The sequence below is a fragment of the Sus scrofa genome, chromosome 4 (assembly GCF_054392235.1).
Source record: "Sus scrofa isolate SSC_HxYL_T2T_F1_AM1 chromosome 4, Sscrofa_HxYL_maternal_Yorkshire_Landrace_v2.0, whole genome shotgun sequence".
NCBI lineage: Eukaryota > Metazoa > Chordata > Mammalia > Artiodactyla > Suidae > Sus > Sus scrofa.
This window is the reverse complement of record NC_139386.1, coordinates 81,562,401-81,584,365: the sequence shown is the minus strand read 5'-3', so window position 1 is coordinate 81,584,365 and position 21,965 is coordinate 81,562,401. Positions and strand designations below refer to the sequence as shown.

Here is a 21,965-nt window from a genome sequence, read left to right as displayed (position 1 = left end):
CCCCACACACCCAAACCAGAGTCAGCCTCTGTCACAGGGTTATGACTGAAGTGCCTGCAGAGGAAGATGCAGGTCTGTACACATCTGTGTCTGTGTGTGCAAATGTGTGCGGGTGTGATCTAAACATCACGGTTAGCACAGCTAATGTAAAGCCAAATTCAATTTGGTGGTTATTTCTTCCTAAGCCTTTCTGCTGAAAACCATGCAGCTGTAAAATACAATTTATCTTATTATCTGACATATTATGTGGGCTCCTGACTAAGCAGAGCCAAAAAGAGAAATAAAAGTCACAACAGATGTAAGACTCTAGACAACAAATATGGTCTTGAATGTCTTTCTCAGTCACAGCCTCCTAACACCCTAATTTATTTTAGAAACTGAAGACTGACACATCAAGTTAACCAACGGAATAACATTTATGGAGACCTGGGGTCCAGCACCTGCTATGAATAAGTGAGACTGACATTTTCAAAAATAAAATTCCCCAGCCAAATGGAAAGAAAAGAATTAACAGCTGCTAGATTTCTTCGGCTCACAGCAGCTCAGCAAGCTTCCTAAAGCCTTCAGCACAAAAATTTCCTTCTAAGTTTCAAGATGTGGGAAAAAAATGCATAACTAGATGATCCTCAAACAACCTCATTGGTGAAATCTTTATGAAAGGTTACCGGAATTTGAGAATGATAGAGGAGGAAGAGGACACATTATTTTTTCATCTACTGATTGGTCTAAACCAAATGGCTTTATCATTCCTTACTCATGGCTCAACTTGTAACTCAACTGTGGACATCAAAGTTGTGGATGTCTAGAGATATTCTCCTGATATTATTCATGTAATGATTATACTGTCCCAACTTAGCACAAGAGGAGTCCAAAAAACAAATATACCTGTCAACAGATGGGGTCTATTTCGAATAATCCAAAATCCAAATTAGACAACAGAAGTCTAGAAATAAGTTCCATGCCTTGTGGGTAAAAATTTGAAACTGCAAATAAAGTTTAGACAAGATTTTTAAACCTTGAAGAACATCAGTAAAATGTTCATGGCGTCTCTTCTAAATCAAATAGAACAGCCCTCAACCTCTGCTGGCTTCCCCGTTAACCGACAAGGATACAGTTTACAGCAGTGGTGGGTAAAGAGGCAAAGGGCTGTACTTTTTGATGTGCTTTTACGAAATAAATGGATTATGTATTCGCTACTGCGGGACGCTTTGTCAGGCACCTGGAGGAATCCTTACCCAATCCTGAAGTGAGTGAAGTCTCAAAAACCATCTTTCACAGATGGAGAAACAGGCTGAGAGTTCAAGCCACCCAGGTCCAAGATTCACCCGAGCCCTGTCCACTCTGCACTGCTCAATCTTCCATAAAAAACAGATGATCAATCTGCAGAGCTCCCAAATCAGGTCAAAGGAAAACTAAGAATCTCAGTATGGCTCTACACATCTTGTGACTTTTTAAACTTTGTATAGTGTAAACATTCTTCATGGTGACATCATGGAGTCACTCCCTCAAAGACAAAGATTCAAACAAAATACAAGCTTCTGAGAAAGAGAATTCTGTCATATTCGTCCTTCCATACCCTCAGTGACTAAAAACACACTGCCTGTCACATGACTGGTCTTTGGTAAACGTCCCACACATTGAGAGGTGATCAGATAACCCATGAAATGGGGGCTGGGGGAAGAACAGGAGCAGGAAGAAGAAAGGATAGGATAGGACAGGAAAGGGGGAGAGAGAGCAAAGGAAGAGCTTGAAGGTAGGATCCAACCAGTATCAGCTACCTCCTGTCATCTGTTATACATGATATTAGGGATACCTGCCTGTATTTGACATAACAATGATCTAAAATGAAAACCTATGGGAGTTCGTGGCAGAGACAACATGCTCAGAAGGGTCTGGGGATGTTCAGTTAGAACAGCTCCACATACATTATATTCAAAGCAGCTTATGCTGGTGGAGGCAGGGCAGCAAGAGGGGAGGGACTAACAGATAGAAGCTACTATGCCCAGAACAGACGAGCGACAACGGTCTACTGCACGGCACAGAGAAATACAGCCACTGTCTTGCAGTACCTTTAAATGGAGCCTGTAAAAACACTGCATCAATATGTTGCTCACCTGAAACTAATGTAATATTATAAATAAACTTTACTGCAACAGTAAATTAATTAATTGTTTTGATAAAATAAATGTCCTAAGTTTCTAAAAAATAAAATAAAGCAGCTTATGCTGAGCTTTAGATTAAACCTCAAGTCATTACTATAAATTATTAGCATTGTCATTTCTCCCTAAAATTCACAGCACTTACTATATTATCTAAATAACACTTCAAAAAATCCAGGTAGGTCTAGAGAAGCTGAAGGAGAAAGATCAAGTTAGAAATGCAGTCTTTGAGACAACAAGTGAAATAAGACTCTGCCGTCTGCAGCATCTCTCCCACACCCATATTTTATCTTAAACAAGTTGCATTATTAACAAGTTATCCAAAGAAATAACTTTTTGATAAATGTTTATGATCTTCAATATTTGGAAAGATTGATATTTTAATGTAAAAAATATGTAACAGACAAAGACAGGTAGATATAAGCAGAAAAAATCCTCTTCACCTCCAAGTTCATTACTTTGGCAACTGTTGATCATTCTATTACCCAGAAGTGAAAGGCATACAAAGGGAAAAACGATATCTTCCCAGGATAATCTAATTGCAAGACGGAATCAAGGGTGACGGCATGGAAATCAGTCAATAAATTACAACATTTCCATTCTCAGCATCAAAGACAGGTCAGCATGGGGGTTATTAGAACATGAGTCATCAAGCCTGGTCTGAATTCCTCCTCTGCCACTTCCTGGCTCTTTGGGCAAATTACTTAACCTCTTGTGGCCTAACACCCACTGCCTGGAGTTCTTGGGATATTTAATGCAGAACACATTAAAAACAATTAGGACAGTGGCTGACATAGAATAAGCTTCCAATAAACATTAGTTATGATTATTATTAACTACAAACATCAGGAAGAATTCCTTCATGTCAAATATCAAAATTTAAAAGGTGACAAATGCTATGAATAAGCAATGTATGCAAGGTATATAAATGGATGATAAAATATTAAAAGATGCTCAGCTTCATTCATTATTAACAAAAATTTTCAATAATGAGTTCATCTTCACATAATTATCTGTAACAATGAAGAGATAATATAAAATGCAAGAGAAAGAATGGAAAAATACGCATTCCCAACATAATTAATGGAAGTGTACGTTTGCACATTTTGAAAGGTAATTTGATACTATCTATCAAAACTGTAAACAAGTATGTTCTTTGACTCACCAACTTCGTCTCAAAAACTCATCCAACAGAAATGCTCATCCAAGAGGGCAGAGATATGTAAAAGAAATGGGAATGGCCTCCCATTTCCATCAACAGAACACGGGTTAAATAAACCACCTCACATCCACACAGTAGAATAGAGACATTAAAAAGAATATTGAAGATCTTCTGCATGAAAATGAAACTACTGGTCACTTATGATGGAGCAGGACAATGTGAAAAAAAAGAATGTATACATGTATGTGTAACTGGGTCAGCATGCTGTACAGCAGAAAATTGACAGAACACTGTGAACCAGCTATGATGAAAAAAATAAAAATCATTATAGAAAAAAAAGAATATGAAACTATATTCATTATGTGTTAAGGATAAAGTTATAGAACAGAATTTATATATGATACCACTTTTATTTTTAAATACAAAACAAAATTATACACCTATTTAGATATTTCCCTCTATTTGCTTAAAAAATCCAAAAGATGTTAATGACTCTATTTGGCCAATGTGATGTTTATACTATTCACATTTTTGTAATCCATCTGCAGTATTTGGCATTTTTGATTTGTCCCTGTTGTTTACTTAAAGAAAGTCTAAGAACAAACAACAGTGACAAGCACAAATTCCAAAGCCAGTAACTTGGATTTGTATGTTGACCATCTACCAGCAATGTGCCATTTGCCCCAGTACCCCTGTTCATAAAACGAGAGAAGCCCAACCCTGAACCGGAGATACCCACAGGCTGGCACCAACCATGTGACTGCCAGGAGCGGGGGGGGGGAGGGGCACCAGGGAGCCCTGAGCACAGAGCACAGAGCCAAGTCCACCATCGCTGCTGCCCTACCTGAATCCTTGCCACACACAGATGCCGCCCGGCAGGCCTGCAGGGGCCCATTCAGATGCTAAGGCACCCCAAATTATGAGCAGACAGTTATGACAGCAAATACCCTGGCCCTGGGCAACCACATGTCAATAGTCTGGGCTACAACTGCCTGGCAACCAGAAGGCTGGGGTTGAGATTCCAGCTTGGCTTCCCCTTGTCTTCAATCTTCTCTGTTCGCAGGAACGTGCTGACTTAAGTAATCGCCAAATTCTAATATCCTACCAGGATAACTTTCCTGCTCAAAATAATTACACACCATTAATAGTATACTGCTCAGAGGTACACTGCTGGTCCATAGACCCAGGATCTGGACCACAGGCCCATCCTAAAATAAGGGACCTGTGAGGAAACACCTCAGTAACAGCCTCTTGGAACACGAGGCAACAAAAAGGGCCCCCTCCATCTGAATTTAATACAGTCACACTCCCTACAAGGGCCTGCGGCTCTCACATGGCCCCTCCCTGCCATCAACACAAACTGTGGGGGTTTAAGTTCACCAGGATCCACCCATCATAACTACATGGAGAAGAAAGAACTTTTGCCTACTTCCCATCTGCTAAAGGACCTCAACAGTAAAAATGCTACATACTCATACACCCACACACACTCACTCACACCCACTCACACACACCCCCACAGAAAGACAGCACAAATGCTTACCCGGAATGCTGCGAGAATGATTCTCGTCACTTTCTCTTTGACGGATTCTTGCAGAATGTCGGACAGTACGGGAATGATGTTGTAGCGTCGCAGGTGTTCACACATCTGAGGACTGAAGGCCAGGAGCCATATGGAAAAGATCATCTGATACTGGAGCTGAAAGCCACACTTGTTGCTCAGAACCCCCATGATGCTGAAAAGAAGCACGCATTGGGAATACACTTAGTAGGACAGCAAGAAAGAACAAATAACTGACGGTCCTTCTCACGCTAATGGAACAGTCTCTCTGCATCTCACTCTGCCTGCAGGAACAGGCAAGCTGCCCCTGCTCACCGAGGTCAGGCCTGCATAGCTGCTCGTGAGCCTCTTCCCAGAGTCTCAGGACTCAGCCCCTGCTGCAGGGAGCACAGCCCGTGGAGGGACGGCAGCAGCCTGACTTCACCTGCAGCGGCACTGCCCCCAAGATCTCTGAGCACAGGGACACGGGCCGGGCTGAGCCGTATGCTCTCCAAGGTCTGAGTTTCACTCCAGGCAGGCCTCTTCTAATCTGTCAATCTCAGTGACTCCAGCCTCTTACCCCCACCCCCCAGCCGCAGCTGCTGGGGTAGCACCTCAGACATTGAGAGCCTTTTGTTTCCACAAACCTAGTTTGCAAATTTATGGAGGACATGCTGTCAGCTGAAACCAAGACAGAAAGGTTTCAAGGGAGGAGTGCTTAGCAGCGAGGATGCTGCAGAGAAGCTGAAGGGTTTGACTCTGTCCACACCACACAGGATTCCAGGATAAGGCAATCTTTAAACCCAAATACCTACCCAGAAATAGGACTGAAGAAAAGCTAAGTCAAGTAAGGCCCTTGTTGAGGGGAACAGACAAGGACTCTTCCTTAAGGACAAGAACTGATCCAGCGGGCAGGAAGCACATGCTCAGGGCAAAGGGACAGAGAGGCCCCCCTAAACCCCAGCATCCTCATGAAACAATATCTGTGATGGCCTATGTGTGGCAGGTCTACAGAGCAAGGCACAGGGACATCATGGGCAAAACCAGCCACTGTTCACACTCTCAAGGACACAGAGCAGATCTGAGCCGCATCTGCGACCTACAGCACAGCTCATGGCAACGCTGGATCCTCAACCCACTGAGCGAGGCGAGAGATCGAACCCGCATCCTCATGGATACTAGTTGGGTTCTTAACTCTCTGAGCCATAACAGGAACTCCTACTGTTACTTTTTTTTTTTTTTTTTTTTTTTTTTTTAGTCTTTTTTTGCTATTTCTTGGGCCGCTCCTGCGGCATATGGAGGTTCCCAGGCTAGGGGTTGAATCGGAGCTGTAGCCACCGGCCTACGCCAGAGCCACAGCAACGCGGGATCCGAGCCGCATCTGCAACCTACACCACAGCTCACAGCAACGCCGGATGGTTAACCCACTAAGCAAGGGCAGGGACCGAACCCGCAACCTCATAGTTCCTAGTCGGATTCGTTAACCACTGCACTATGACGGGAACTCCCCTACTGCTACTTTTAAAGTCACTGGAAAAGTTACTGAAAGATGCTGTGAGACCCTAAGTGCTACTTTTGTTAGCTATTTAATATTTTCCAGTTAGGGTGTACATTTCTTAAAGGAAAGGACCATATGTGTTTCTTTTACTCCCCATAATATACAGTACAGGAGTTCCCACTGTGGCACAGTGGGTTAAGAATCCTGACTGCTGCAGATCAGGTCACTGAGGAGGCACAGGTTCAATCCCTGGCCTGGGAATTTTCCATAGGCCACAGGTACAACCATAAACATACACGCACACACACAATGTCACACATACACACAACGTCACACAAAGAGCATGACAAACACAAACAACTGTCAAAACCAAGATGAGAAAGGAGGTCCGTGGCACCAAAGTGACTACTTGATGTTCTGTTCTGTTTTTTAACCCTGACTTTTTCTTAAAAATCAAGCCAGTGCAGGGAAGTAAGGAGACAAACAGCTGGTCACAGGCTCACATGCACACCACCGGCTCCTTGTCAGACCTACGAACCTCTCACAGCTCATCATGCAATGTTTCTTTACAAAAAGATCTTACCTTTCATGTGTACATACTGCTTTATACTTTGAAAATACTTCAAATATGGGTAGGAATGTTCCTAAATGGCGACTGAATTTGTGGAGACTATCACCCCAGCAAAACCCCTTCAGCTCCAGTATTTTAAAAATCAGTGCTAAACTTCCAAGTTTCTAGTAAAGTCAAAGTACACAGTATCTGTACAAAATGCTGTTTCACGACTTTTAGTCTCTCTTCTAGGTCTCCCAAGAACACAGAAAAAAAAAAATCTACTTTTTGTTTAATAGGGTAAAATTAAATTTCTCATGCAATTACCACACAGATCTATAGGACCATTTATAAACCTAAGCTTTGATTCTGGTAACTATAATTTGAAGAATCACACTATTTCATCATCCCAGATCTTCTTTCATCATTATTCATTCATTATTCTCAACCAAGCTAAAAAATGTTATAGATCAAGATTATAAGAAAATTGGAGAATGATGGAGTCACCTAAGAAGATGACAGAATAGTGAAATAAATCATCCTTTCTCACTGTACTGCCAAAAATATTTCATCACACTTAAAAAGGTGAAAAGCCTGGAAACACCATCTGTGTAGTCAGAAAAGAGTGAACCTCTTGGTCCTGAGACGTCTGTCCTGAGAAGGGCTGCTTGCAAAGCTGGCCCTTGGCTGACTTGCGGGAACTTGACCAGTGAATGGTTCCCTCATGGGAACAACTTTCCCTAAACAACAGGGTGGCTCACTGGCCCTGAGCATGTGCACAGATCACATGCATGTGTGTATGCGGGACCCCTGCTCCCTGGGGTCTAGGATGTGCTGCTCGCCAGGCAGAGGGGCCCACCTGCCACGCCGCCAGTGAAAACAGGGGTCTCTAGGGAGTTTCCTACGCAGAAATCCCACACAAGACATTTTTTTAAAAAAACCTTCCTTTGGATGATTAAGTGTATTGATTTCTTTGAGAACATCAAGGAGAGACCTTTCAAATGCTACTCTACGTCACAAGCAAAGGGCTCACCAGTTGACTCCGTCTGCTTCCACCCAGGCGAAGCGGTACTCGTTGACCCGGAGCATCAGCTGCAGACACCCGGCCACACACTGCACGTACTGGGAGCTCTGCGGGGACAAGCACAGGCTGACACCGGAAGCACTTCGCGCCACGAGGTCATTTTCTTTACTAGAGTTTCTTATCATCTGAACATCCAAAAGTCTCGATTATTTTTTTCAAAAGTCAATCCTCCTATTTGTTTCTCTCTCCTCCTCTTAAAAACAAAGCTGACTTCTGCCCAATTAGGCCAACACAGTTCAAGCCCACTGGACATGCCCAGTCAGGGAAGTCAAGGAACAAAGTAGTTCTGTCTTGGATAAGGTTTGATAAACAGCTTATTATCTTACAATGTTTCACTTACCCTTTGAGCAGAGGCACTACACAGAGAATACTGCTCTTTAGAATTACACAGACATCAAAGAGCAACAATAAAATGAAAACAACACAAGTGTACGCTTTGAGATAGGCCTATATTTGAATGGCCTTGAGCACGTTTCTGAACGTTTTCAATACTCACTTCATCCTTAATGAGGATGATCCCTCCCCAGCACCCTGAAAGGGTGTTGTTAGGATTAACTAAGATAATTCATTCGGCATAGAGCTAGACATTCCATAGAAACTTGACAAATAAGAAGTTTAAAAAAACTATACAGCATATAAAAGTCTAATTAAACACTTGAGAAAGATGATGATTTTTGTCAATCAGTTCAATGGCACTGTCTTAGAGAAGTTGAGGTTAAATCTGAAGGTTGAAACCGGAATAACAACTGCCAGGATGTTGCAGGCACCACAGGGTTAGCAGAGCTGGTAACCCACAGCTGGCCTGGGATCCTCCTCCCTAAACATCTGCCACGAGCCTTACATCTCTAAGAAATGGAAGGACAAGAGGAAATTTCACACTCCAGCCTTAAAGACGACACTAACACCAAGAGAAAAGAAAGGCGAGGACCATGGAGGTTACATAAATTCACAAAACCTAATATACACGATGCTACTTAAACTTTATGTTTTAATCTAAACTAGGTTTGCCAAATTCCAGGCCTCAAATACAAAAACACAATGATATAAGTATATTTGGTGGAATAATACAAAGTTATCCTACAAAGGTTATCTTAGTAAATTTTACCTAGAAAGGAGTGAACACAGTTGCCCAAAAGCACAATATATGTCCAGTGATATAATTTGCTGGAAAACGCAAAACATGAGCAGAAATTAATGACCAAAAAAAGGTGAGTTTTCAGCTCTAAAACAAACTTCCACGATGGGAAATATACATGGACTTTTCCAATCAGGTCGACAGGTAAGCATCCCCTGTCAAGGAAGGTCTCCACCCTTCTTGTTTAGAAGAGTGTAAGCCTTGTCCCTGAGGGTACTGAACGGAGGCACCCAGGGCAAGCCCTCCTCTGCTACTGATCGTCAGCTTCCTCAACGCAAACACTTCTCGGTTCTCCGTCTTTTTCTGACCATGTCTGTTTACCATACTAGGCTGAAATACGTGACACATTCTAACAATGAATTCTTCCTTGCTAGTTATGGCTCAGGATTCGTGTTAGAAATGTGCATGTGAAAGATGTTCTTCTAAACCTGGGCTCTCTCCTATGACACGGGAGGCGACCCAAGACCAGAGCACCCAGGGACGGCGACACTGGCACAAGACGGAATGGTTGCCTTCAATTAAACGGGATCAACTGGACATCTCCTTGTCTTTCACTCACACTGTGCTCTGGGTCTCACTATAAAACTCAATGATTTTTTTTTTTAATGTCTTGTCTTTTTAGGACCCCATATGTGGCACATGGAGGTTGCCAGGCTAGGGATCGAATCGGAGCTGTAGCCACCAGCCTACACCAGAGCCACAGCAATGCAGGATCCGAGCTGCGTCTGCGACCTACACCACAGCTCATGGTAACACCAGATCCTTAACCCACTGAGCGAGGCCAGGGATCGAACCCACAATCTCATTGTTCATAGTGGGATTCATTTCTGCTGTGCCACGATGGGAACTCCCTCGATGATTTTTTTTTTTTTTTCCTATTTCTTGGGCCGCTCCAGCAGCATATGGAGGTTCCCAGGCTAGGGGTCGAATCGGAGCTGTAGCTGCCAGAGCCACAGCAACTCGGGATCCGAGCCACATCTGCAACCTACACCACAGCTCATGGCAACGCTGGATCGTTAACCCACTGAGCAAGGGCAGGGACCAAACCCGCAACCTCATGGTTCCCAGTCGGATTCGTTAACCACTGCGCCACGACAGGAACTCCTCGATGATTTTTTTAAAAAATAGATAAGCAAGCCTTTGAATTCAACCAGCTCTAACCCCACCCAGAGAACACGCACAGTCACACAGAACCATCCAACAGCTCTGCTCGGTCCTCCCCGCCACCTCGGAGCCACGCTCCACGGCCATCCTCCAGGCCAACGCACCTCCCCCTCTCTCTCCAGAGTATGAGGGCAATGGAGACCATGAGTGAGTCACTCAGCCACCCTGACACCTCATCCCCATGCTGACGCCATCTGCCCCCCTCACCTCTCTCACTGAGCAGACGCAGCTCTTCCTGGCCAGGACCCCAGCCCTGGCAAGGTCTGAATCCCACTCCCACACAGAGCGCCTTCACTCTGCAACTCTCTCTCCAATCTCTGACTGGCTTCCTCTGCTCAGCCCCTAAACAGACTCAATCTTTCCAGTCTTAAAATGATCCTCACACCTTGTCCCAACGTCCGCGTCCTCCTTCCTCCCAGCACGTGGAGGTTTCCTGCACCCTCTCACACCCGATCAGGCCCCCCACACAGCCAGCACTGGATCACCAGCCCCCCACATGGCCAGCACTGGGGTCATCGCCCACCCCTCCCCCACGGCCAGCGCTGGGGTCACCAGGCTGCAGTCACCTGCTTACGGCAAAACCAGGCCTCTCCCCAGCTACTCCCTGGGAGGCTCTCTCCCCCGCTCTCTCTCGCTGAACTGACCCACCAGCCACAAGTCCAAGGCCGAATGTCAACTCCTCACCAGGAAAGAAAGGCAGTGACATAGCATCATGGTTGCAGACAAGGGCCCTGAAACCAGCCTGCCAGGCTCAGCCACTTCCAAGCTAAGTGACCTTGAGTGAGCCTCCTACCTCCAGAATGGGGATTAACAGGACAAATTCCAGGGTTGTGGGGATAATTCCATCAGCGAATACATAAGTTCTCAGCACTACATGTCATAAAGAATATTCAACAAATGTCTGCCGCTGCAGGCGCCATTGTATTCTGATTCCTCCAGGTGGAATTAACGGCTTCCACATATAAATTTCTATCCTTGTTGTGTGTGTGTGTGAGTGATCCCCATTACATCAGAGAGTAAAAGATGAATCTTTTTTTTTTTTTTTACTTTATTTAAAAAAAAAAATTTTTAGGGCCACACCCCCAGCACGTGGAAGTTTCCAGACTGGGGGTAGAATCAGAGCTGTAGCCGCTGGCCTATACCACAGCCATGCAGGATCTGAGTCGCACCTGCGACCTACACCATAGCTCACGGCAGCAACGCCGGGTACTTAACCCAGTGAGTGAGATCAGGGCTTGAACCCGCGTCCTCATGGATGCTAGTCAGGTTCGTTACCACTGAGCCATGACGAGAACTCCGAACATGAAGTCTTAAGACATATTTTGTTCAAACGAAGTCTTTTTTTATTTTTATTTTTTTTACCTCACTCAGCAGGAAAGGACAAAATATAGCAGCCCTCATATTCCATGCTATCATTTCTCTTAAGCTGATTTCCATGCAGATAACACAGAAATGAACTCCCATCCTCCACACTGTTCAGTGCAAACAATGAACTTGATCTTTTCTTGCTGTATACATTTTCCTCTTTGCTACAATTTCCTATTCTATTAGCAGACATTAGGACATCTGAAAATTAGTCCTGAAATAGCTGTAACTACTAAAAGAAAATCCTGAAATCTTTCGAGATTTCCAACAAAGGCAAAGTGAGCAAGAACTGAAAAGCAGAGAAACGGTCCCTCCTACAAGACGAGGCTGAGAATCACCACCACAGACGAGGTGGTATCTGCAGAAGTCAAGCACTGCTCCTTCCAAACAGAAAAGCCACGAGGAGGAAGGAAGGGCACAGAAGGAAGGGAATCTCGGGGCCCAGAGCTGCACATACCTCACCACTCCCAGTGCCCCCCAGCTCCCCGACCCCTCTGCTCAAAGCACCCCACAAGCGGCTGACATGATCAGCATCCAAGTGTTAAGAACAATTATAAATCAGAAGTATGGCTTGTGAGTAGGAAGGAGCCTTTATTGTTAACAGTTGTGTGCATGACTTTTACTGACCTGAGTTCTACAGGAGATGCTCCATACATGTTTATGATAAAATAGCCAATCAGTGTAAGACGGCACAAAAACAGGTCACTCTTCCCACCCCAGTACCCCTCCTAGATTACCCACTATTAATAGATCCCTACGTTACCTTGCTGAAATTTTCTACATGTTCTATGTATGTCTTTAAAAAACAAAACAAAACAAGAAAAACTTTGATTTGCAACTTTGTTTTCCTTTAATAAATCTTATAGAGGTCTACTGCACTTTTAACAACTCAATCTATATAAAGGTTTTAAGTCCATGATGCTCTTCACTTCAAAGAAGTATTCCTTAATGCTACACCATTCACTGGGCTGGTTACGCCGCCTGGAATGCAGAAGACACTCCACCTTACTTTCAAATCCATTGCACCTGCTATCCAATCCAGGCCGCAGAAGCCATCTGTCCTTGCAGTGCTGGGAAGCAGCCGGACAGCACCACCCTAGACCACCTGCACTGTCAGAAAGGAACCTTGGCTCTCACTGTACCTCAAAGGCTCCACAAATCTATGCTCAATATTCATTCCACTGGTGTTCATGCTTGCATACAAGCTTCAACAAGGCAGACCTCGGTTCCTGCCACCAGGGCCACTGTGCATGTGCATGAGTGAAGCTGGACCGAGGGAAGAGAATGCCCAGATTCTCCCACATCCTCCAAAGTTTGGGAGCACAGTATGCCTGCTGAGGTCAGGGCAGCAACACAACAATCAACTTGTAAGGCTGCGCGGCTTCCACGAAAGAACAGGAATGATAATTCCCACGCAAGAGCCAACAGAGAACTGAGCAGTCTGAGGTGCGAGAGGGTTAGTACATGTACTCTGATGTTCGTTATTTTTACATCTGGGTAAAAACAACACAATGCGTTTCAAGAAAATTTAATTTACATACAATCCTCTAAAGCAGAACAACTGAAATGACCCACTCATAACGGATCCCGAAGCAGTCATGCCATCTGAAAAGTCAAGACTGTGGCATGAAGGCTGATTTCTCATTCTGCAGCCTCCAACTTGTTTCATCCGTTTTACAGTGACCCCAAGTGGCGACAACATGGAATGCAGTTTACCAACTGCTTGTCTGCTCTGAAGACCCGAAGGGATCTGAAGACCCGATGCTGGTACATTTTAACAGTCTGGGGAGCCTAAGCAAAATGGAGGACCCCTGAGGGTCCCGGTCCCAGCCACGTGCCTCGGTGTGCACCTGGGGTGGGGCAGGTTTGGCTGCTCACGAGCCTGTGTGCCCCTCCTGTGGCCTCTGCTCAGCCCTGAAGCATGGCTTCTGCAAAGACCTACATCAAAGACGGAGTGTGGTTACTCGAGGAGAGGTGACAAAGTGAGCAAACAGGGCCCACACATGGCGAGGGCTCCAAAACCACCCGGTACCGATTCAGAGCCCTGCTGAAATGTGGCGTCAAAGGAAGGGCTGATGCCCACTCTCAACATGTTAAAAGTCTGCTTCCGAGTTGTAGCCTTCCAGAAATGCAGGCATCTTCCGGAAGAGACAGACTATGTTCAGGTTTGAGGAGCACTAAAAAGCCCTTCAAAGGCCAAACGCCAAACTACCCCGATGCTAATTCCGGTTGAGGTGCAGGGGTCTGTGTCTACCAGACAAACCCCTTCATGAACCCCTGCCAAGTCAACAGATCAGTTCTGCTTTTCCCACACACTGGACGGAAAAGAGCCAATGACAAATGTCACATCACCAAAGCCTGTACCTCATGACTGAGCTTTAATAACTTACAAGCACCTTAACAACTGCTTACATGTACAAGACATATGTTGCTGAAAATACCTTTTTAAAAATTTACAAACAAGCCTACAACTTTTCGAATAAATGATTTTTCAAAATTCAAACTGGTAGAAATAAAAAGTCATATAAAGATTCCCAATTAAACACCTGCTCATAGCTGAATGTCTAAACTCCCTGCCTACCACCTCCTTCCCCACCCTGACCCCAAGATCACCTGCTTCTACACCTCATTCTGTCCCATTTCAGAAGGCTGATGGCCATCTTCTGGCCTAACACACCACTTGGCAAATCCTTCACTCCATGCCCCACAAAAAGCCCCATTATCTATTCTGAAATGGACTCAACACACACAGGGATGTTCCCTGCAGGTTACAGAAGCACCAGTGATGAAGGCAGACACTGAAAGGCTTTGATGGAGCTCTGTTTAGGTGTGTTACAGGCAGGTAGGAGACACCATCCCCTAAAGATGCTTTCCAGTTTCCCAGAAATATTTCAGCAAAGGAAGCCAGGCAGACCTCACCTACATTTTTTTTTTTTTTGGTCTTTTTTGTCTTTTCAGGGCCACACCCGCGGCACAGGGAGATTCCCAGGCTACGGGTCCAATAGGAGCTGTAGCCGCCGGCCTACACCACAGCCACAGTAATGCGGGATCTGAGACGTGTCTGAGACCCACACCACAGCTCATGGCAACACTGGATCCTTAACCCACTGAATGAGGCCAGGGATTGAACCTGCAGCCTCATGGTTCCTAGTCTGATTCGTTTCCACTGTGCCACGATGGGAACTCCTTCACCTACACTTTGAGCTTTTACCCCTACCTCTCTCAACTGGCACCAATCACGCCAACCTCTACATGTCCAAATTTATTGCCAATTCCTGAACTATTTTGAATACAGCAATGTTAAACCACTCCCAATTCGGGGAGATAACTCTAACCAGGAAAGGGACTTGAAGAGACATGATTAGTTTTAACCTTTAATCTTCTGACTCTACATAAATACTGGGTGAAATTGGCCCAAAAAGTGGTGGGGGGATGGGGTGGCTCTGGCTACTACTAAAGCCTGAGCAACACAGGCAAGTAACAGGTTTCAGGGCCGCGGGCAACTGGACTGTCTTCAGCTTCCCGGCCCAGTGCTTACGCATCTGGCAGACGGTATTAGAGAGGTTATCAGACGGCTGAAGTCTGAGGTGAGTAACCGATTATTCACTGACTTGAGCATCTGAGTTCAGACACTCGCTCTGGGTCTCAGGCTGAGATTCAGCTTCCTGAAGAGAAGAGCAGAAGGACAAGGACGCCCCACATCACCGAGAGCAGGAAGGGACCGCACAGCCCAGAAAGCGCCTCCACACAGCTTCCACACCATTAACCAACCAGAGGAGACACCAAATCCAAGCACTTACACCCGGCCCCCAGTGGACATCTTGAAAATGTTAAATGTCTATGACTCAAAATAACTTATATTCAGGGTGTTAGAGGCCAGTGAATGAAGAAGGAATGTACTTACATCGCTTGAAGAGACTGTTCCTGTTTCAACAGCGACACCGCTACCACGCAGTTTCTATTACGAAATAAATAACTTATTACTTAGTTTTGTTTTTAATTTTATCTTAATTTATCAGCTTATGAAAGGGAGCTAAGCAAATTTTATAACTGTTCTAATCCTACTTAACAGTGTAACATCAACTAATAAAAAGCACAGGGACGACATAACATTCTAAATACCATTACACTCTTCCAGATAATACTGTAATCAATAAATTCTTTAAAATGGAATAATAATAATCTGAATATACTAAGTTCCAACTAAATTTCGTAAGTGAAGCTACTACAAGTTTCCAGGCCTCAGGATTTACTTCCTGGGCTGTTTATCGGATACGACAACTCTCTTAAGCTGAACTATTTATTCTACACAATACGCTGTGGCAAAGCTTTCACAACAGGTGCCTGATGGTGGGAAGATACTACACGGAACTTAAAAATTAGGTTATTCACAGCAATGCCAACGGGTTATGATGACAATCAAATCCTCACATGTTATACAGAAATGACCAAACAAAATTTAAGGTAGAAAGTCAGAAACTGAAGATGCGAGAGAACAGAGATGGTGAATTTCTAAAAGGAAATTTTTATTTTGTTTTATTCACTAACTATTATCTAAGTGCCAGGCATGAGCCCCTATAACCCAGATATAATGCTTAAACTACCCAAAAAAGGCTCCCAGATGTCACTATAAAGTCGAAGAACAAAATAACCAAATTTGCAACTAATCTGGACTTTTGAAAGTTTATTTCTATGAGAATCATGAAAATGTGCTCCTTTCTATGAGGAATAAAACAGCTACAACAGAGAAAAAGAGCTCTTCCAGATAAAGTGCTATCACATGACATTTCAGCAAATCAGAAAATAAAATCCCCCAAACAAAACTATCATTCATTCCTTAAACAAAAAATGGTGATATAATCCTGACCAAAGGCATGGAAGAAGTGTCTGTCCACAGCGAGAGAGGCAGCAGAAGCAGAGACAGACTGAGGCAAGGCAGAGGCCCGGGGGGGGCCTGAGGTACAGCACTTGCAGAGCAGAAAGGCCAGGCCATACCTGAACACGGCACGGACTTGGTGATAAAGAGAACGTGCTGGAAAGACACAGAAAGGTCTTTAAGAGCATTTATCTCACACCAAGAAGCTCAATCCTAATGAAAACTGTTCTAGACATTGGAAGATCCACTTCCACTAATGACCAGAGAAATATCCCAACTGCTAGATATGGTCACCACCCCAGTTCCCCATTCTACAAGTGACCGATCACCCATGAGGCACAACCTAACGTTACTGCTACAAGGAAAAGCCTACAATGAAACAACCCAAAATGTCAGTGGCACACTGCAGCGTGCACTTTCCTGCCTGCAGCGTGCACTTTCCTGCCAGCTCTGGGTTTTAGGACCCCGGCTACCATAGAGCCTCATTTCCACTAGACCATAGCTAACACCAAAGCAGAGCAAGGTCTGCGCAAAGGGAGAACTAATCTCAAAATTGGGAAAAAAAGGGAGATGACCCATTTAACTAAAGCATTCTGATCCCAAACGACACACATTTAGGAATTTAAAATCTCATTTCCACATACCCATTTTCACATTCTAAATATCTTATTTTTTAAATAACCCACAAGCTCAGCAAAATCTGCAAACTTGTGGCTCTTGTAAAAATAACCTTAAAATCTAAGCCAATGCAGGGGAAATTGACCCAACATTGTAAATCAACTACACTTTAATTTTTTAAAAAATTTACAGGGGTTCCTGCTATGGTGTAATGGGATCAGGTGGCACCTTGGGAGCGCTGGGATACAGGTTCGATCCTAGGCCCAGCACAGTGGGTTAAAGAGCCAGCACTGCCACAGCTGTGGCTTAGGTCACAACTGTGGCTCAGATCGGATCCCTGGCCATGTGCCTTGGGAGGGCAAAAAAAAAAAAACAAATAAAATAAAATAAAATAGAACTATGCCAAAAATAGTGTTAAAATGTAAACAGTTGACAGAAAAAAATAATTAGTTTTGTTCACAACACTTCAAAATCTCTCTATCCAAATATAAAAGGCCATTAGGCTCCCCTCAAAGGCAGGCAACGATAAGACAAAAAATAAACCTAAACAAAAATATCATGGTATCTATCTCACACTTCAAATTAAAATCTATCAAAAATAATAAAGTCACCTGAAGTCTAAATTATAACTTCCTATCAATGTATTTCCCATAGACACTCATCTGTAATCTAACACGACAACACCGGAAACACCAACACAGTACCTCCCACCCCCATGCCAAAGCCACTCTCTCCTGCCTTTGTTCTGCTAGCTCCCCCTCAGCCTCTGCGGAGGCTCCTTCCCTCTGAGGCCCCTCAGCACCTCACACATGGTTACTGAGAGCCTAAAGGAAAGACCCCGGCTGGGCCATCAGAAGGGCCGGGCCATCAGAAGCTTCACCTGGACTGCTCTGGGGAACCTGGCACCTGGCAGCCATCACCACCCCCTCACCCCCCAGGGAGAGATGCCCAGATAGCCGGCTTCATGTCTCACGAGGACATGGTGACACCCTGAGGAGGGGTCACTGGGGGAGACATCCCCTTGTAGCTGCAATGGCAGCCCCAGGCCTGGCACAGAGCCCAGGCAAGGACTGGACAAAGCAGGCTGGCTAACAGTCCCGAATGTTCTGTTTGAAGGTCTCCAGGTGGCAGCCAGAGAGGGCCAGTCTGTTTACTGGTGCAACTGGTTAGACCATCTGGCCTGGTTATGTGAGCAGAGGGCATGAGGGTCCCACTGGAAAAACTCAGAGAATACCCCCCCAACTGCCCCACAAGATTCTGGCCCAGGTCTGGGTGGCGCAGGGACCCAGGCAGCTGGGGAGCTGCACTCAGAGGCTGGTGGCCTGAGGCCGCCCACACGCTGGGCCTGCAGCACTGGCCCTCCTTCCCACTCAAGACTGTGTGTCCCTCCGATCCTCCAACCCGTGGGCTCCAGCAGCGCCCTCCTGGAAGGAAAAGATGACCTGCCGCAGAAATGCGCGGAAGGAGAGAGCAAAGTGGCAGCAGAGACAGGAAAGTCCAGCTGAAGCGTCAGAGGATCAGAGGAAGAAGGGTGGAGCCCTGCCCGGCCCCGAGCAGCGAATGCGGCTGTCTTCTCAAGTGCAAAAGCACCACTGTTGCACAGCAGCTTCAAAATTTCACATAATTACCATAAACAGCTTAAGAGAACATGGGTGTTACCTTCCTTTCAGAGACATTAAAGGAAGGTCTTACCTGGGAGCTCAGCTGGGTTTTTATCCAGTTGAAATAGTAATTTAGGTCGCTGCCTTCCATCAGCTCTTTTCCCCAAGCTGCTAACTTGGCAATGATCCTTGCTGCCTGAAAAATAAGAAACTCAGGTGAGTATAACACCAATCCTAAAAATCATATCATGTGCCTTAAAACCCAGAACCATAACCATTTTCTTGCATGATTTTTTTCAACACTCAACTCCTCCAAAAATAACAGATCATATTTCATTTTTTAAAAGATTTTAATAGGGTCAATATGTAGCTTTAAATATTTCCATTAAACTGAACCAAAATTAGTTGTGTTTTAAGAATTTCAGGACATTCCCTGCATTATTCTGAGTTTCAAAAGGCTGGGATTCATTAGAAGACCAGCAAAAATCACCTGCCAGAGTTCTGAACAATCTCTACAACAAACTGCCCACAGCTAACTCGCTCAGCCAAGGCCTGTGAGTCCTCATACCTAACGCCTGTATCTTGCTATGAAATATAGCCTGGGGATTAAATAGCCATTTCTCTAGATGGAAACAAATATTCATTGCTCCTCATTCAAAAACTTCTCAATTTTCTTCAAGCTATAAAACAATCATGATTTTTATTAAATAGGCAGCATATGTTTATCAAATCATCATGTACATTTTAAATATCTTCCAAGTTTGTCAATTACACTGCAATAAATCTGGAAGAGTGTATGAGAGAGAGAGAGAGAGAGTGTGTGTGTGTGTGTGTGTGTGTGTCTGTGTGTGTAGAGAGAGACAGACATATGGGGGAAAGGCAGTATAAAATACTGACTCTCCACACATAATCCCAATTTAATAAATATTCTTCTAGTACTTTCTGTTAGCAAGTGTGTGGAGAGAGAGACAGACATATGGGGGAAAGGCAGTATAAAATACTGATTCTCCACACATAATCCCAATTTAATAAATATTCTTTTAGTACTTTCTGTTAGCAAGTGAGTGTTTCAAATGTGCAATCATTCAGCACGAGTTAATCCTAGTAGAGACGGAAGGCTGAGGTTAACTAAGCCCACAAACACGGACTTTGTTCCCACACGTGCACACAGCTGAGCCAGTAACAGAAGGTGGCACCTGCCATGGCACATGTGGGACCCTGCCCGTGGGAACCACGGCCCAGCACCTCAATCACTGGCTGCCTACTGGCTGGCAGACGCTTTCATGTGCCTAGCTGAGGGAGTTTACAGCCACCTCATCTAGCTCACACTGACCTAACTCTCCCCACATACATAAATGACACGAAAGGGCTCCTGTAAGGAAACCAGGGTTGGAAAGCTGACCAGAGGTGCAGGCACAGGCAAAGGGGAAGGACAGAGGAGCACAGGCCTGGCGTCGCCTCTCCCAACACGAGCTCTTCATCAGCACAGGGCACACCACTGACAATCTGACCCTCCAAATCTCAAAGGTTAACCAAAAGTAACTAAAATCACAAATAAATTAGAACATGGCTTAGGCAACAGGATGAATAATGATGACTCTTACCCTAAATGTCTATGTGTCAATTGTCTTATGAAACCATCAAAATTAGGAAGATATTTAAACTATGTTTCTAGACAATGAAAATAAGCCTCTACAATTTGAAAGGAGAAAATACATTATTGGCTTTTTTTAAAGTATTCCTTAAACTATTATTTCTTTCATAAGACCTCCTTTCTTATTTCCTTTCATAAATGCTTTATAATATATACAACACACAAAGGCACTGGCACATAAATGCAGAAAAATCTACATGGAAAGAAAGAGCACATGCTCAATGCTGTCACTGGGTGGCTCCTGATGTAAAAATGCAGCCTCGGGGGCTCCCTCACAAGCCTCCAACTGCTGGGGTCAGAAAAGGCCTGAGGAGTTCCCATTGTGGCACAGTGGTTAACGAATCCAACTAGGAACCATGAGGTTGCAGGTTCGGTCCCTGCCCTTGCTCAGTGGGTTAACAATCCGGCGTTGCCGTGAGCTGTGGTGTAGGTTGCAGATGCAGCTCGGATCCTGCATTGCTGTGGCTCTGGCATAGGCTGGCAGCTACAGCTCCGATTAGACCCCTAACCTGGGAACCTCCATATGCCCCCCTAGCCTGGGAACCTCCATATGCCACGGCAGCGGCCCAAGAAATAGCAAAAAGCAGCGGCCCAAGAAATAGCAAAAAAGACAAAAAAAAAGAGGCCTGAACTAAGATTTTTCTTCTCCGAACCATCCTCTCATACCTTCTCTAAACTCCATCAAAGACTCTGCTCAGTGTTAAGCCTTCCAAAGACAGCCTTTCAGGTATCAGAGTGGCCCCACTTCCTCTGACTTCCCAACCCCCCCACGTGACTAAAGGCCAATAAGCAAGCACTGCTTTGAAAAGTCAGCATCAGAGCAGGGACAGCTAGGGGAACAGGGAGGCTGGTGTATCATCGTCAATGGCCCAGGCGCCCTTTCTTCCCTAAATCAGAAACATAATCAATGCAAAACTTACCATATGAACAGTGAAGAGATCCTGGCGATTCAACATTGGCAGAAAGTAGGACCAGGCAGTATTCTTGCTACGTTTTGCATAGTCAAAGAAAATGCTAACACGCTGGTGATTTTCCTAAAAGGGGAAAAAAAAAAGAAATATCACTCATCAGAATGCATTTTCCTGTCCTGCCATACAGCACAGGGAACTACATATTCACTATTCTGTCATAACCATAATGGAAAAGAATATAAAAAAAGAAGGTATATAGGTAAAACAATCACTTTCCTGTATAGCAGAAATTAACACTGCAAATCAACAGTACTCCAAGAAAATAGTTTTTTAAAAGAATGCATTTACCTGACTATTTTTGCAATAAGACAGACAGAAAGAACAAACCAGAAATCCTTGACATTGTGACCTAAAAGGGTGGGTGGCAGCGGGTGCAGGGGGTGGGGTGAGGGCTGGGGACATTTCTCAGTGTGTACCTTTCTGTGCAGTTCAAACTTCTGGAAGCATGTTAATGCTTTACATAATCAAAAACAAAAATGAAATCAACAGGGATGAGGAAAAAACTAAATATTACACACAAAAATAAATGAGTCTAGCTATATCTCAGGAAAAATAATATTACCACACCAAAAGAAACTTGAACACAAT

General features: G+C 44.5%; 1 protein-coding gene across 9 annotated transcripts in view; it reads right to left on the bottom strand.

Annotated features, from left to right (window-relative positions):
* The window catches only part of ATP6V1H (ATPase H+ transporting V1 subunit H), a 58,251-nt gene that overhangs the window by 27,176 nt on the left and 9,110 nt on the right, over positions 1 to 21,965 (bottom strand). For 6 of the 9 annotated variants that reach the window (XR_014842863.1, XR_014842862.1, XR_014842861.1 and 3 more), the window contains 5 exon segments: positions 21,327 to 21,440; positions 18,844 to 18,948; positions 15,562 to 15,615; positions 7,943 to 8,040; positions 4,865 to 5,057 (listed from right to left, as the gene is read on the bottom strand). Coding sequence is in view for 5 of the 9 variants with exons in the window: in XM_013993240.3 (XP_013848694.2) it covers positions 4,865 to 5,057; positions 7,943 to 8,040; positions 15,562 to 15,615; positions 18,844 to 18,948; positions 21,327 to 21,440 (564 nt within the window). In the remaining 4 variants the exon portion in view is untranslated. 9 annotated transcript variants of the gene reach the window in all.